The sequence below is a fragment of the Diadema setosum genome, chromosome 3 (genome assembly GCF_964275005.1).
Source record: "Diadema setosum chromosome 3, eeDiaSeto1, whole genome shotgun sequence".
In the NCBI taxonomy this organism is placed as follows: Eukaryota; Metazoa; Echinodermata; class Echinoidea; order Diadematoida; family Diadematidae; genus Diadema; species Diadema setosum.
The window spans coordinates 19,361,908-19,373,689 of record NC_092687.1 but is presented as its reverse complement, the minus strand read 5'-3'; the positions used below and the strand labels follow the sequence as shown (position 1 = coordinate 19,373,689).

General features: G+C 39.7%; 1 protein-coding gene across 1 annotated transcript; it reads right to left on the bottom strand.

The window, feature by feature from the left end:
* Nucleotides 1-1,428: 1,428 nt before the first annotated feature.
* Nucleotides 1,429-11,543, bottom strand: LOC140226242 (peptide chain release factor 1-like, mitochondrial). The gene is made up of 7 exons (XM_072306727.1): nucleotides 10,832-11,543; nucleotides 8,879-9,014; nucleotides 7,081-7,175; nucleotides 5,730-5,913; nucleotides 3,685-3,848; nucleotides 2,941-3,058; nucleotides 1,429-1,777 (listed from the first exon to the last, which is right to left on the bottom strand). Exons 1-7 carry the CDS (start codon nucleotides 11,510-11,512, stop codon nucleotides 1,431-1,433), a joined length of 1,725 nt encoding a protein of 574 aa, XP_072162828.1. The 5' UTR covers nucleotides 11,513-11,543; the 3' UTR covers nucleotides 1,429-1,430.
* Between the last annotated feature and the right edge of the window lie 239 nt (nucleotides 11,544-11,782).

The window sequence follows — 11,782 nt, the reverse complement described above, 5'->3', positions numbered from 1 at the left end:
CAACGGGCTGATCTCATGGTTGATGCTAAAGCTCCAGTACACAACCCTCGGCATAACCTTCTTAAAATGTGAATATCTATCTGTTCAACCATTTCAAAATGAGCTGGGAAACATGAACATGTACCATCCCATCTGGTATCACAACTAATCTAAGCATGAAACACAAATCACAGTCTAGATAATCAAACTTTGGATCAGGGGAAGAGTTTCAGGAAATGTGATATTTGATGAGGATAGACATGGAGAGTAATTTGTGGGTTCCATTTGAGGCAATCAACCCTTTTAAGTCCCAGAGATGACATTCATGTAGTTTGATGTTGTCATCACTGTTCATATATCTTGTTGGAGTTAAAGAAGATAAAGTCAGTTCAATTTATTTCAAATCTATTCAATTTCAGTTTTACTGCAAATAAAAAAGGAGCACAATGTCAGTCAGTCCACAGACTAATATTGCCATGCTTACAAAGAGAAGCTATGATTACAGGAAAGAAACATACACGTGTACATCCCATTTAAAAAGAGAAAGAAAAGAAACCTAACATTATGATACAGTACAAGATATATGATGAACAATAAGGGGAAAATATATTGTATTTGAGTCTTTAGTGGCTCACATGATGATTTTGTGTTTCTATTTTAGAATTTTCAAAGCTATCAATACCTTTACATTTTACTAGTTCTGAAATTGCGACATATTTTCAAGATTTTGGATGAGTTCCTCTCTATCTCTCAAATTGATGTTTCATTTTCCATAAATTACCTTTACATTTATTGAAGCTGACCAGTGCCATCAATCAGTCTCCAAAATAAGATATGCAGTAAAATACATACCTGGTAGTTAATACCAATGTGTAATGATGACAAAATGCTATTTTTTTCAAAATTAAAATTTTCACGCAATTTGATGGGTTTGTAGGCAACTTATCTCTCAAGGGTGCACTGAGTCAGATACACGTGTATGAAATACAACAGTAGTACCCTGATGATAATAATTCTGGTGCAATATGGGTGTGGTCAAATTGATACCATTGCTTGTCTATCAGTATATTGCCTTCTGGAGGGCTTTCCCAATCACCATTACCACATCCCACAACATCTCCAGCTGATCATCCTGGTATCAATGCCATGGGTGTGGTCACATTGACGCAGTCTCCATCACACATGTTCAGCATGTGCCCCAGTCACACTTGGCACAATCTCTGGCTGATCCTCTTGGTATAAATAAGTGTGTGGTCACGGTAGATGGAATCTCCTATCTATCAAACACATCCAGAATCATCCTCTTCAGCTCCATCAAGGCATCCTCCTCCACCACACTCTGGATCATGTCATCCAGGAGCTCCGATCTGGAGAGGTACTCCTGGAAGTCATGCACACTCCTCCCCATCCTGCTGGTATAATGTGGGTGTGGTCAAGGTTGATGGAGTCTCCTATCTAGTATCAAACACATCCAGAATTGTCCTCTTCAACTCCATCAAGGCATCCTCCTCCACGACACTCTGGATCATGTCATCCAGGAGCTCGGATCCGGAGAGGTACTCCTGGACATCGTGTACACTCCGCCCAATCCTGTGATCTGTGATGCGGTCCTGCTGGAAGTTGTAGGTGCGGATCTTCTCCGACCGTCCGGAGGACCCGACTTGGGAGTGGCGCAGGGTGCGCTCTGAGCTCTCCTGCTTGGCGAGGATGATGTTGTAGATGCGGGTCTGGAGCATCGTCATGGCGATGGACTTGTTCTTGTGCTGGGAACGCTCCTGTTGGCTCTCTGCTGTAATCCCTAGAGGCCAAACCACCATAGAAATACAAAATTGATACCATTGTTTGCTTTCAAGTGAAAGTAGTACACTTGTATATTGATAATCTCACAAATCTTTGATTACAGTCCATGCAGGAATTACCAAACACACTTTCTCTTGACTGTTCCTACAAATATCAACAGCATTCAAAATAGTAAATGTAGTGAAATTAAAGGACAAGTTCACCTTCATAAACATAAGGATTGAGAGTATGTAGCAATATTAGTAGAACACATCATTGAAAGTTTGAGGAAAATCGGACAATCCGTTTAAAAGTCATGAATTTTTGAAGTTTTTGTGCAGTAAGCGCTGGATGAGAAGACTACTGCAGTGTATGAATAACTTAGATGTGACATGCGTACAACAATATAAGGAAAATATAAAGAGAATTTCACAAAATTTCATCTTTTGAAAAAAAGTACACATTCCCTTGACTCGTTACTGATGTATGTTAGGGGTAATATTATTCCCCCTGCCTTTAGAAAGAGGCAAGTCAAGTGCTCTTTTATTATGCGAAAAAAAGTAAAAATATGTTGAATTTTCTTTACATTTTCTTTATACTGTTGTACGCATATGACTCACAAGCTGTAGTAGTCTCCTCATCCAGCGGTTCCAACACAAAAATTTTAAAAATTCATAACTTTTGCATCGATTGTCCAATTTTCCTCAAACTTTCACCGATGTGTTCTACTAATATTGCTGCATTCTCTCAATCCTTATGTTTATGAGGGTGAACTTGTCCTTTAAGGAGGATAGTGAAAAAGGCACATGTAAATGAACAGTGCAAACTAAAACTTAACTGAATCAACCTTTATTGTGCACACTCTTACTTGATCTTCAACAATTGCATCTCCTGGTAATGAATTTATAGCATGAAATTTGGCTGGAGATTATGCATGCCATTAAAACTAGATAGGACATGGGTAGACCTATCAGGAGCTGGAAATATGAATGTATGTAATATCTTATTTCATATAAACATGAAGAGTGGACAAAGTTTCCTTGACTTTCTTTTTTTTTTTTCATTTTTCCCCTCAGTTTGCCTAAAAGATATTGAGAGGCTTTTTGCTGCTTGTGTGTTCCTTTTTCTTTTTTTTTAATAAGCAACACAGAGACAGCATCTTTGCTGTTGCTGGTAACAAACCTGTGGGTATATGGGTGATCCTGACTGCACTGTCCGTGGTGTTGACGTGCTGGCCTCCCGCCCCACTGGCCTTCTTTGTCTCAATCTTCAAGTCTTTGGGGTCAAGCTTCAGGTCAATCTATCAAAGCAGATCAGAAGGAGAGTGAGATGACCATTACTGGTACATGGGTATGGTGCCAATTAGAACAAATTGAGATCCTTTTCAACATAAGGATGCTACACTGTACTTGCCAAGTCTGGTAATTATTTGTTACAAGGTTTTTAAGAAGAAACTGTAAAAAGCTGTAAAAAGTTTTGACAGACAGTGCACAACAGACAACATACAGCAGACGGCTGATGATGAATGATCGCAATACGTTTGTAGCTCATTGGGGCCTTTGGCTGAAGTGAACTAACAACAACAAGTATTTTGCTTCAAATGACAATGATACAAGGAGGGTGGTACTTGTCTAGAAACAATGACCTGCTCATTTTTTTTTGGGGGGTGAATCGGTCGCAAGACTGATTTTTCTGACCATTTAATGACATGACATGACACACCAAGATCATGGTTGAAATAGCCTTTACTTCTTCAATCCATAAACTACTAGCTCCTGAAATTATTGCAAACTTTGTACATGCTCCAAAAGGTTTCAGAAGGCTATGCAATAAGGTTGGGTGTGCAATTCATCACTGATATTGAAGGTCACTTATTGGATTGCTCTTGTTGCTATGATAACGACTGATGCACACAGCCTTCATCACCTCCTTTGGTTGCGGTAGCACTGCTATCGTCATGGTGCTCGTGTGGACACGCCCCTGCCTCTCTGTTTTTGGGACCCGTTGCACACGATGCACACCCCCCTCGTGGCGCATGAGTCGGTAAGCCCCCTCCCCACTGACGCTCACTGAAGCGTGTCTCAAGCCACCTGATTAATATTCAAATGAAATGAGTGAAGTTTAAAACAAACACACAAACAAACAAAAAATATCTCATGGGATAGTCTATTGTCTATGTTTGGGTGTTTATTGGGTGGGACTGGCAAAGGCATATGTGACCCTGCACCACAAAACCAACAAAAAGTCAGCAGTCATGAATTTTCAGTTAAGGGCACATTCTGAAAGAGCAGACTCTGAGCTTTTAAGTGATATATAACTCAATTCAATTAGACTCCCCTAACCTACCTGAATACTGGAAAGAAAGCACACACTCTGAAAAACTGTGAACTGAGAAGAGAGGCTCCGAAGTACACAGTCTATTCAAACGCTTAATCTTTACCAAGCCATGCTAGCTGTGCTGTGAAAGGGACAAAACACAGGATGTAAACCACCGGAGCAACAACAATGAAGGGATTATCAGATTAAGCTGAAATTGAGCATGTTCTATCAACACATTCTGCCCATGATTAATGCTAACTTGCAAAGCAGTAGCGTCATCTTTTCAAAAGTTATTCGACTTAAAAATGAAGAGGGTGCAGAGGAATTCAAGAAATAAAAAGCGCCTCTAAGACATACCCGATCATTCTTCTCTCCCCCAAAAAAGGGTTGTAGAAAAATTGCTAAAAACACACTTTCCCATTCATTTTAAGATCCCAAACTGTAGAATAATGTAGAAGAAGGATAGCTCTTTCAGAAAATATGAATACTCAAAATTGACTTGGTTGAACCTTTTCACCTTTTTTTAGTCCTCATGTAAAATGAAGGGGTGCAAATGTTTGTTCGTTTTGTGATGCACGGTCACATATAGAATACAGTCTGACTATTCAACAAAATGGAAAATCTATCAACATTACATATGTATGTCTAAAAATTACCTACACTGTACCACTTACAAACTTGTACGAATTCTGCCTGGAAAGGAAAATAAGCAGTCATGCAACATTGCCATGGTGACAACGAGATGTACTGTTGACAGCCCCTTGGGGAAACCCTTTCTGTGCAAGAGACTTTGGACAGTGTGTACAAGGCTGTGGTGTTTTCTGTGCCAATCATTCAAAGCACACAAAGGATTATTTAGTATTCTTCTGAAGCCAAATGTCACAGGTGAGGACTCTGGACTGAAGACTAAAGGCCCTTGCTTGGAATGTGGCAAAGTTGTTTGTACTCTCCAGAAAGGATGGAAGCATTCCATCCTCCAAATAGATTTAATGGCAGCATCAGTGGTTTGACTAAAACAAGAGACAATTTCTTGCATACTGAAAATTACCATGTTATTCTCTGCAGTTTCACACCGACATGTATTAACACTAGGAGGTGTAAGAATGAGGGAAATTATACTGCCTTGTCGGTGAGGTTGTGAGAGGGAGATAAAAGTGAAAAGAAGTGAAATTATTTCATGTGTCATCACATTCCTCTTAAACAACCCTTTAAAGAGTAGTCCTGAGTATACTTGGGCAGGTATTTATGGGAAATGCATGTTATAGCACAATCAGTCCGTCCTCAACAGGTTAAGATTTAATAAACAAATTAATGTTTCTAAGTTCTTGGTTCCTTATTTTTTTTTTTGGCAAAAAATATGGTTCAAAGAGCCAGAAAATGATAATATCCTGTTGCATTCTAGAAAAATCATGATATATTTTCCCCAACTAATTGAGAATATATTGAGCAATTTTTTCTGTTCATTTTCTGGTTTTTGGCTCGTTTTTCAATTTATTTTTTTCCGTTTTGTTGTTTGTTACTTTTTTTTTTTAACAAAGGGAGTCACTGTACTACTGAACACACTTACTGTCCATTTAAAAGCTCAGCATTAGATCAGTTCTAATAAGCCTACAGTTGTACCAACATTAACCGCATCTCACTGTTTCACCTACCTATATCTGTAGTAAAGTACTCCAGTACATTGAACGTCCAGCCCTGAAAGTTCGCATAGCGCTGGTACATCTCAAACATGTCAGATGCAAACAGCATAGCCTCTTGACCTCCGACCCCAGCAGAGAATTCCATTAGGATGTCATTATCGTCTGTGTCCTCAGAAGGCATGAGTAGCTCAATGAGCTGCAGAAGAAGATCATGTGACCAGTGACTTGATAAAGCTGCCCAATAGTGCATCATGATTCTTATAATTTTTCATCATTTCATATTTTCTAGATTCTAAGCTTTCTCATAGCACATAAATTTGTCCCATTTTACTTCAAAGTCTACAATGAAAGCCAGAGAAGATGAAGACAGGGTTTTGAGAAATGGGTTTCAAAGTTTACAGCCTGCAGGTTCAAACACAATCCAGTAAAGTTCATGAATCAAAAGATAAAATGTCCTATCATTATTTTTTTTTATTATCAAAAATATCACTCATTGCACAATTTGAAATCTACTCTTTATACTCTTTATAACAATCAACCCCTGTAACAATTTGTTAATATAGGGTTGGATATTTAACAACATTGTGATGGCTGACTTACAATATGCATCAGCATCACATTTCAATGCTTCTGTCTTTCAGCAATCTCCACCCCCCAAACAAAACAAAACAAACAAACAAACAACAACAACCCCAACAAAACAGTATGGTTTTCAAGGGCAATTCTGCATTTGAAAGGTGGAAAGTCAACAGCAGTAATATCCGAAAAGCAAGGCTTGTCAAATACAGTATACTTAGCAATTTCACAAGGATTGGAGAACTTTTAACCCGTTCCATACTGAATTTTTGAATCCCCACAGACTTAACGCAAAGGTAACTAGGTTCTGGTAGGGAACGGGTTAATAGCACCATCATTGTCAAAGTTTATGCATTTCAAGGGGATCATTTGTAATTTTCAGTTTGCTCAAAATACTTAATGACTGCACTTGGAGCCTAAAAGCTACAGTGACTAGAGCATTTTCACATTTGTATCAATAAAGTGATTAAAACATTTCTATGGTATCCTGTTCATCATATCATACAGTGATTTAATCATCTACTGTAGAACATGATATATTCGTAGCATGAAATTTTTGCAAATTGGAGCCGACAGCCTTTGTCATGGCATGAAATCTTTTACAAATTGCCACTGGCATTCAATGCATAGTGAAGGCAAGAACATTTGCATGCACTTTAACTTTGCAAATCTTGACTCTCGCAAAATTCACAAAATTAAATGCACTCAAACATTCCTAGTTTTACAGTATAGAGCAATGGTAAACAGAAACTTCATTCAAATTGTAGAATGGCTGATAGTAGTCTACCTCCTCCTTGAGGACTTCAAACCGTGAGCAGAGTTCGGCCTTCTCAGAGACAGCCAGTTCCTGCATCTCTCTGTCCTGGCTGTTGGCAGGTGATCCTAGGGGTGATGGAGAAGTTTGAGATGATATCCTTGATTGGTTATATGGAGTTATGATTTGTTTCACATGGCTACTAGGGAAGCAATGAGTGCTTGGCAGCAGCTGACAGACTGGCTCCTCTATAGGGGAATACATAATGTATACGTACCCCATGTATACCAGGTACATGTAGATGAGGATTTGGTGACAGCAACAATATCAGTAGTTCACATCAGCAAAACATGAAAGTTATCAGACAATCTGTTAAAAGTTATGCATTTTTAAGTACATGTAATACATACTGCCATTGATGTAAGGGAAATATGTGACCCGCTACGACAAAGGGATCCGAAAGTCGGGGAAGGACAATTTTCTGAAAATGGCATGACATTATTCCCTTACTCTTCTACTTTAATTTCATACATAGCACAACTCATAAAAGTATTCGGCTGCGGAGATATCGATGTTTTTATTAGCACATGTCAGGTGGTTGTGGAAATCAGAGTTTCAAGAAAAACGCCTTCAAAGTTTTCCTTCCGACGCTATCATGGTCAAGGGGAGGCGAGACAGTTTTAACTGCTTGACAATAGAAGGCATGCTCCTAACGACCTCCGCGATGTTCATTCAAGCTTAGCGCCAGCAGTCTACGCATGACCAATCGGTAATCAGGATGCCACGCACTGACCAATAAGATCACTCCCTCGTTGCTAGGGGCGGAGTCTAGCTAAGGCGCTAAATCCATATCTTAGGACACATTTCTGTTACATTTAAAGTCGGAAAATCATGGCCCAGAAAAACGCTGATTTCTTACCTTTCCTTTGATCATTTAGCTTCGAAATTTCGGCAGATGATAGACAAAACATTAGACTACAAAATTATGCCAAAAACAGAAATCCGATTGTTTTGACCAATTTTTATGATGTGACTTCAAACTTGATTTTCTCGGCTCAGCCATCAGCGACTTTAGGATCCTTTTGTTGTAGCGGGTCACATATGAATAGGGTTCCACATACACTTATGTACATGTCCATTTTCATTTTTCAAGCATACTAAAAGAACACTTGACTTATCTCCCTGGGAAAAAGAGGGCTAACATTTCTCTCATCTTATGTTGAAAGAAGTCTAGGGAATGTGCACTTTTCATTATTACAACAACAACAACAACAACAACAACAACAACAACAACAACAACAACAACAACAACAACAACAACAACAACAACAACAGCAACAAAATGACATTTTGTGGAATTCTCTTTCTTGTTCATCTACTATGACACCAGAAACCCTTCTTATCCAATGATTCAATCAAGTCTTTTTTTTTTTTTTTTTTGTGAGGATTTTGTCGGATAATGTCGACTACTTTTTTTTTCCCCAAACTGAGATTTCAGTTCTAATCCATTGTCAACTTGAACCTGGTAGGCTTTGTGCAGAGTACACCTGGGAATTTCGGTTCCAAGACATTTGCTCTTGCTCCTATGAAACAAACCTGCATGCTAAGCCAAACATAAGGTCTACCCACACACAAAACCCTAACCCTAATCCTAATCCTAACATCAAACTAAAAACCTAATGCCCTATTACAACCCTAACCCCAAGTCCTTGGAGAAAATAAGACTGGAGCAATTGTCACAGGAGCAAATGCCGTGTCACCGGGAATTTCATCATCTACAAGTATTGAAGAACAGGTGAAAGTGCTTCATAGAAAAGATGTCCTTCAATACCTTCAATCATCTGATCAAGCTCCCTCAGCTCTTGCTCAGTGGCATTAAGCTCCTCCCACTTGTCAATGATGGGGGACAATTCAAATAGCTTTGCACGCATTTTCCTCTGCTGGGAGTCCGTTAACGTTTCTCCACCCTGTGTCAACAAAGCAAATGACATCACAAAAACTTCCCTGAGTCTTGTTTGGCTATCAATGCATCACTGTGTCAGAATGGAATACATTCATGACACAAACAATGCAACTCCAGCAGTGTGATGACAGTATAATATGTAGACTTCTGCATCATGCAGTACAAGTGAAGATAAAAATGCATTTCATTTGACAAGCTTTAAGAAAGGCACAAAGGCAGTACACCCAAGAGACACGAGTTACATCAGATAGATATACTTTACATTGTACATATATGTGGAAAGATAAACAAGGAACAATATCAAAAGTAGGAAAATAATACGATATTCGAAAATGATAAATAGAATATCATGTCAAAATAAATCTTCTAGTTGATAAAATACTATTGTACTACACTAGAACATATTTTGCGCATTTTATATTGTATCAAAGAAGTGGGGATTGGTATGCCAGCATAGGCTCTGTATTGTAGTGCAAGTACGGCAAAAAGTGATTCCCTGATAAAGAGTCACATGACACAAGTTTCAAATGCTGTTGCTGCAATGTCATCCCCCACAGTAGCCTTTTGTCAAGGTCCTCTCGCTGTGTGGTGAACAGAGCCCAGCTGAGTGGGGTTGCGCGAGGGCCTTTTGAGATCTGCTTTGCATCCTTTTGTTAGCCCTTTGAATTACCGACTTTTGCTCCCGATTTCGGGAGCAAAAGTCGACCAATCGGCGTGTCTGTCTGCTCGAACCCGATTTGAATAGAGCGAATGCACGCCGCTGCCGCAGACTCACAGAACCCTTCACACAGAGTGTGTAGAGTTCCGTGGCAGACCTCCTCGGGTGGTCAGTGATGCATGCGAACAGGCATGACAACACCAAGGCTGAGGATGCGGGGAGCGCGCCATTCCATTGGTTGACCGGAACCCATTAAAACGAGTATTCAGAAGGGTTCATGTGTCATGAATAATAATGTGTGAAGCAGATCTCAAAAGGCCCTCGCGCTGGCGCGCTCGGCTGGGCGAGCAAACTACAGCGAGAGGGCCTTGACAAAAGGCTACCCCCACAGTCAAAACTATATTGCTTTATATCAGAGGTAATGTATTTTTGTTGCCACTCTCCAAAATATACCTACAGAACAAAGGGTAATTAAGGCGAAATTTCGTTTTTACACAACCAAAGAAAACTATTTACCTTGCGTGAGTGTTCGCCTACTGTCTGTAGGCTTCATCAGACTGGCGTTGACTCGCCGTAGATGGGGTGTAGGCAGTCTTACAGTCCGAGAGAATGGAAATGTACGCTGAAGATAATTTGTATTGCCCCTCATCACGATTCATATCATGTGTTCCCGCCCCCGTTGTATGTGGATCGCCTCTCTTATCCAACGTGTGAATTCATTGCTGTCTTTGGACACAATCTTGCTCTTTTTTCCCATTCTCTCGGACTGTAAGACTGCCTACACCCCATCTACGGCGAGTCAACGCCAGTCTGACGAAGCCTACAGACAGTAGGCGAAAGCTCACGCAAGGTAAATAGTTTTCTTTGGTTGTGTACAAACGAAATATCACCTTAATTAGAGAATTACCAATCAGATGAACTTCTTCCAAGGAGTACATAGGGTACCAGGTAGCATTCCTCTTGGACAGAAAATGAAGAATGGAAACTGATCATTTTCTAGGGGTGTTTTTTGTTTTGTTCTTTGTTTTGCTCTGTTTTTTATGACATGTCACCCTGATGAAATGGATATCTAGGAATCTATTTGCTGAAGTACACAGTGCAACAACTGATCAATTCAAGCAATCTTTCAAATGTAAATTACAGTAACAATCACTCTTTCAGACCTGTAGTTTTTCTGACAAGAGCTGGTGTTCATTTCTCAGGTGATCCATGTAGTATTTAAATTGCACACTGCTTGGTGAGAGGGGATCACCAGCCTCACTGTCAGATGAAGTTCCATACCACCGTTTCCTGCCACCACTATCACATTCAGAGTGGTGTCCTGTCTTAACGTTGTATCCACTGCACAGCGAATGGTATGCATTCCTCGAAATATGGTCAGGGATCCTTGCTTCTGATGTTTCACTCAGTTTCCCTGACTTGTTGATGGCCGGTTGCACACAAAACATTTTTATCTGCTTGTGTTTCCACTGTCTTGCTGTCAGTGAATTCTCAGAGTTAAGCAATCCCTGCATAACAGGGGTATCAGTCACACACTTTCTGTCTATAACAGCACAGAATATGGGCCTGCATCTCCACGAATACAAAAGTTTCAAGTGTTTCCACATTGTTCTTGGAGTTGAACTACTGGCTTTCTTTAAAACTCCTTCACAATCACACTTTATCACTTTTGCAAAACTGTCCTGAAATGTCCCAATTTTGCAGTCCTTGTGCTCTGTGGCTGGTTTAAGATGATAATCTCTAACACTACTGGACAGTCCAAGGTGTCGTGGAGGTCTAAACGTGGTCCAAAGATGGTGATTATTTGATAGAAGCCCTGAGAAGAATCTCAGCCGTTTTGCCATTTCTGATGTGTGAAGCCAGCTTCACGCCAATGGTAATATGCATCACTTGGCAGTCAGCAAGTCAAGAAATCAAGCCCATCTGGTGAAAGAAATAAAACAAGGATCAAACGAGTGAATTAAGCCCATCAATTTATAGACATTAAGAGACCAGTTTTCTAATTTGGTGATGTATCTATTTACACTGTATATAAATTCTAATCATTCATTGAGCACTATTATTTTAGATACTAGATCTAGATCTAACTTTACATGTAATTTATCAATCGATGA

Coding starts and splice junctions, on each gene's coding strand:
- LOC140226242 (XM_072306727.1), bottom strand. CDS start 11,512: ATGGCAAAACGGCTGAGATTCTTCTCAGGGCTTCTATCAAATAATCAC. Junction 7,176..8,878: donor GCTTGATCAGATGATTGAAG/GTATTGAAGGAC, acceptor CATCACCCCTAG/GATCACCTGCCAACAGCCAG. Junction 3,849..5,729: donor GTACTTTACTACAGATATAG/GTAGGTGAAACA, acceptor AATATTAATCAG/GTGGCTTGAGACACGCTTCA.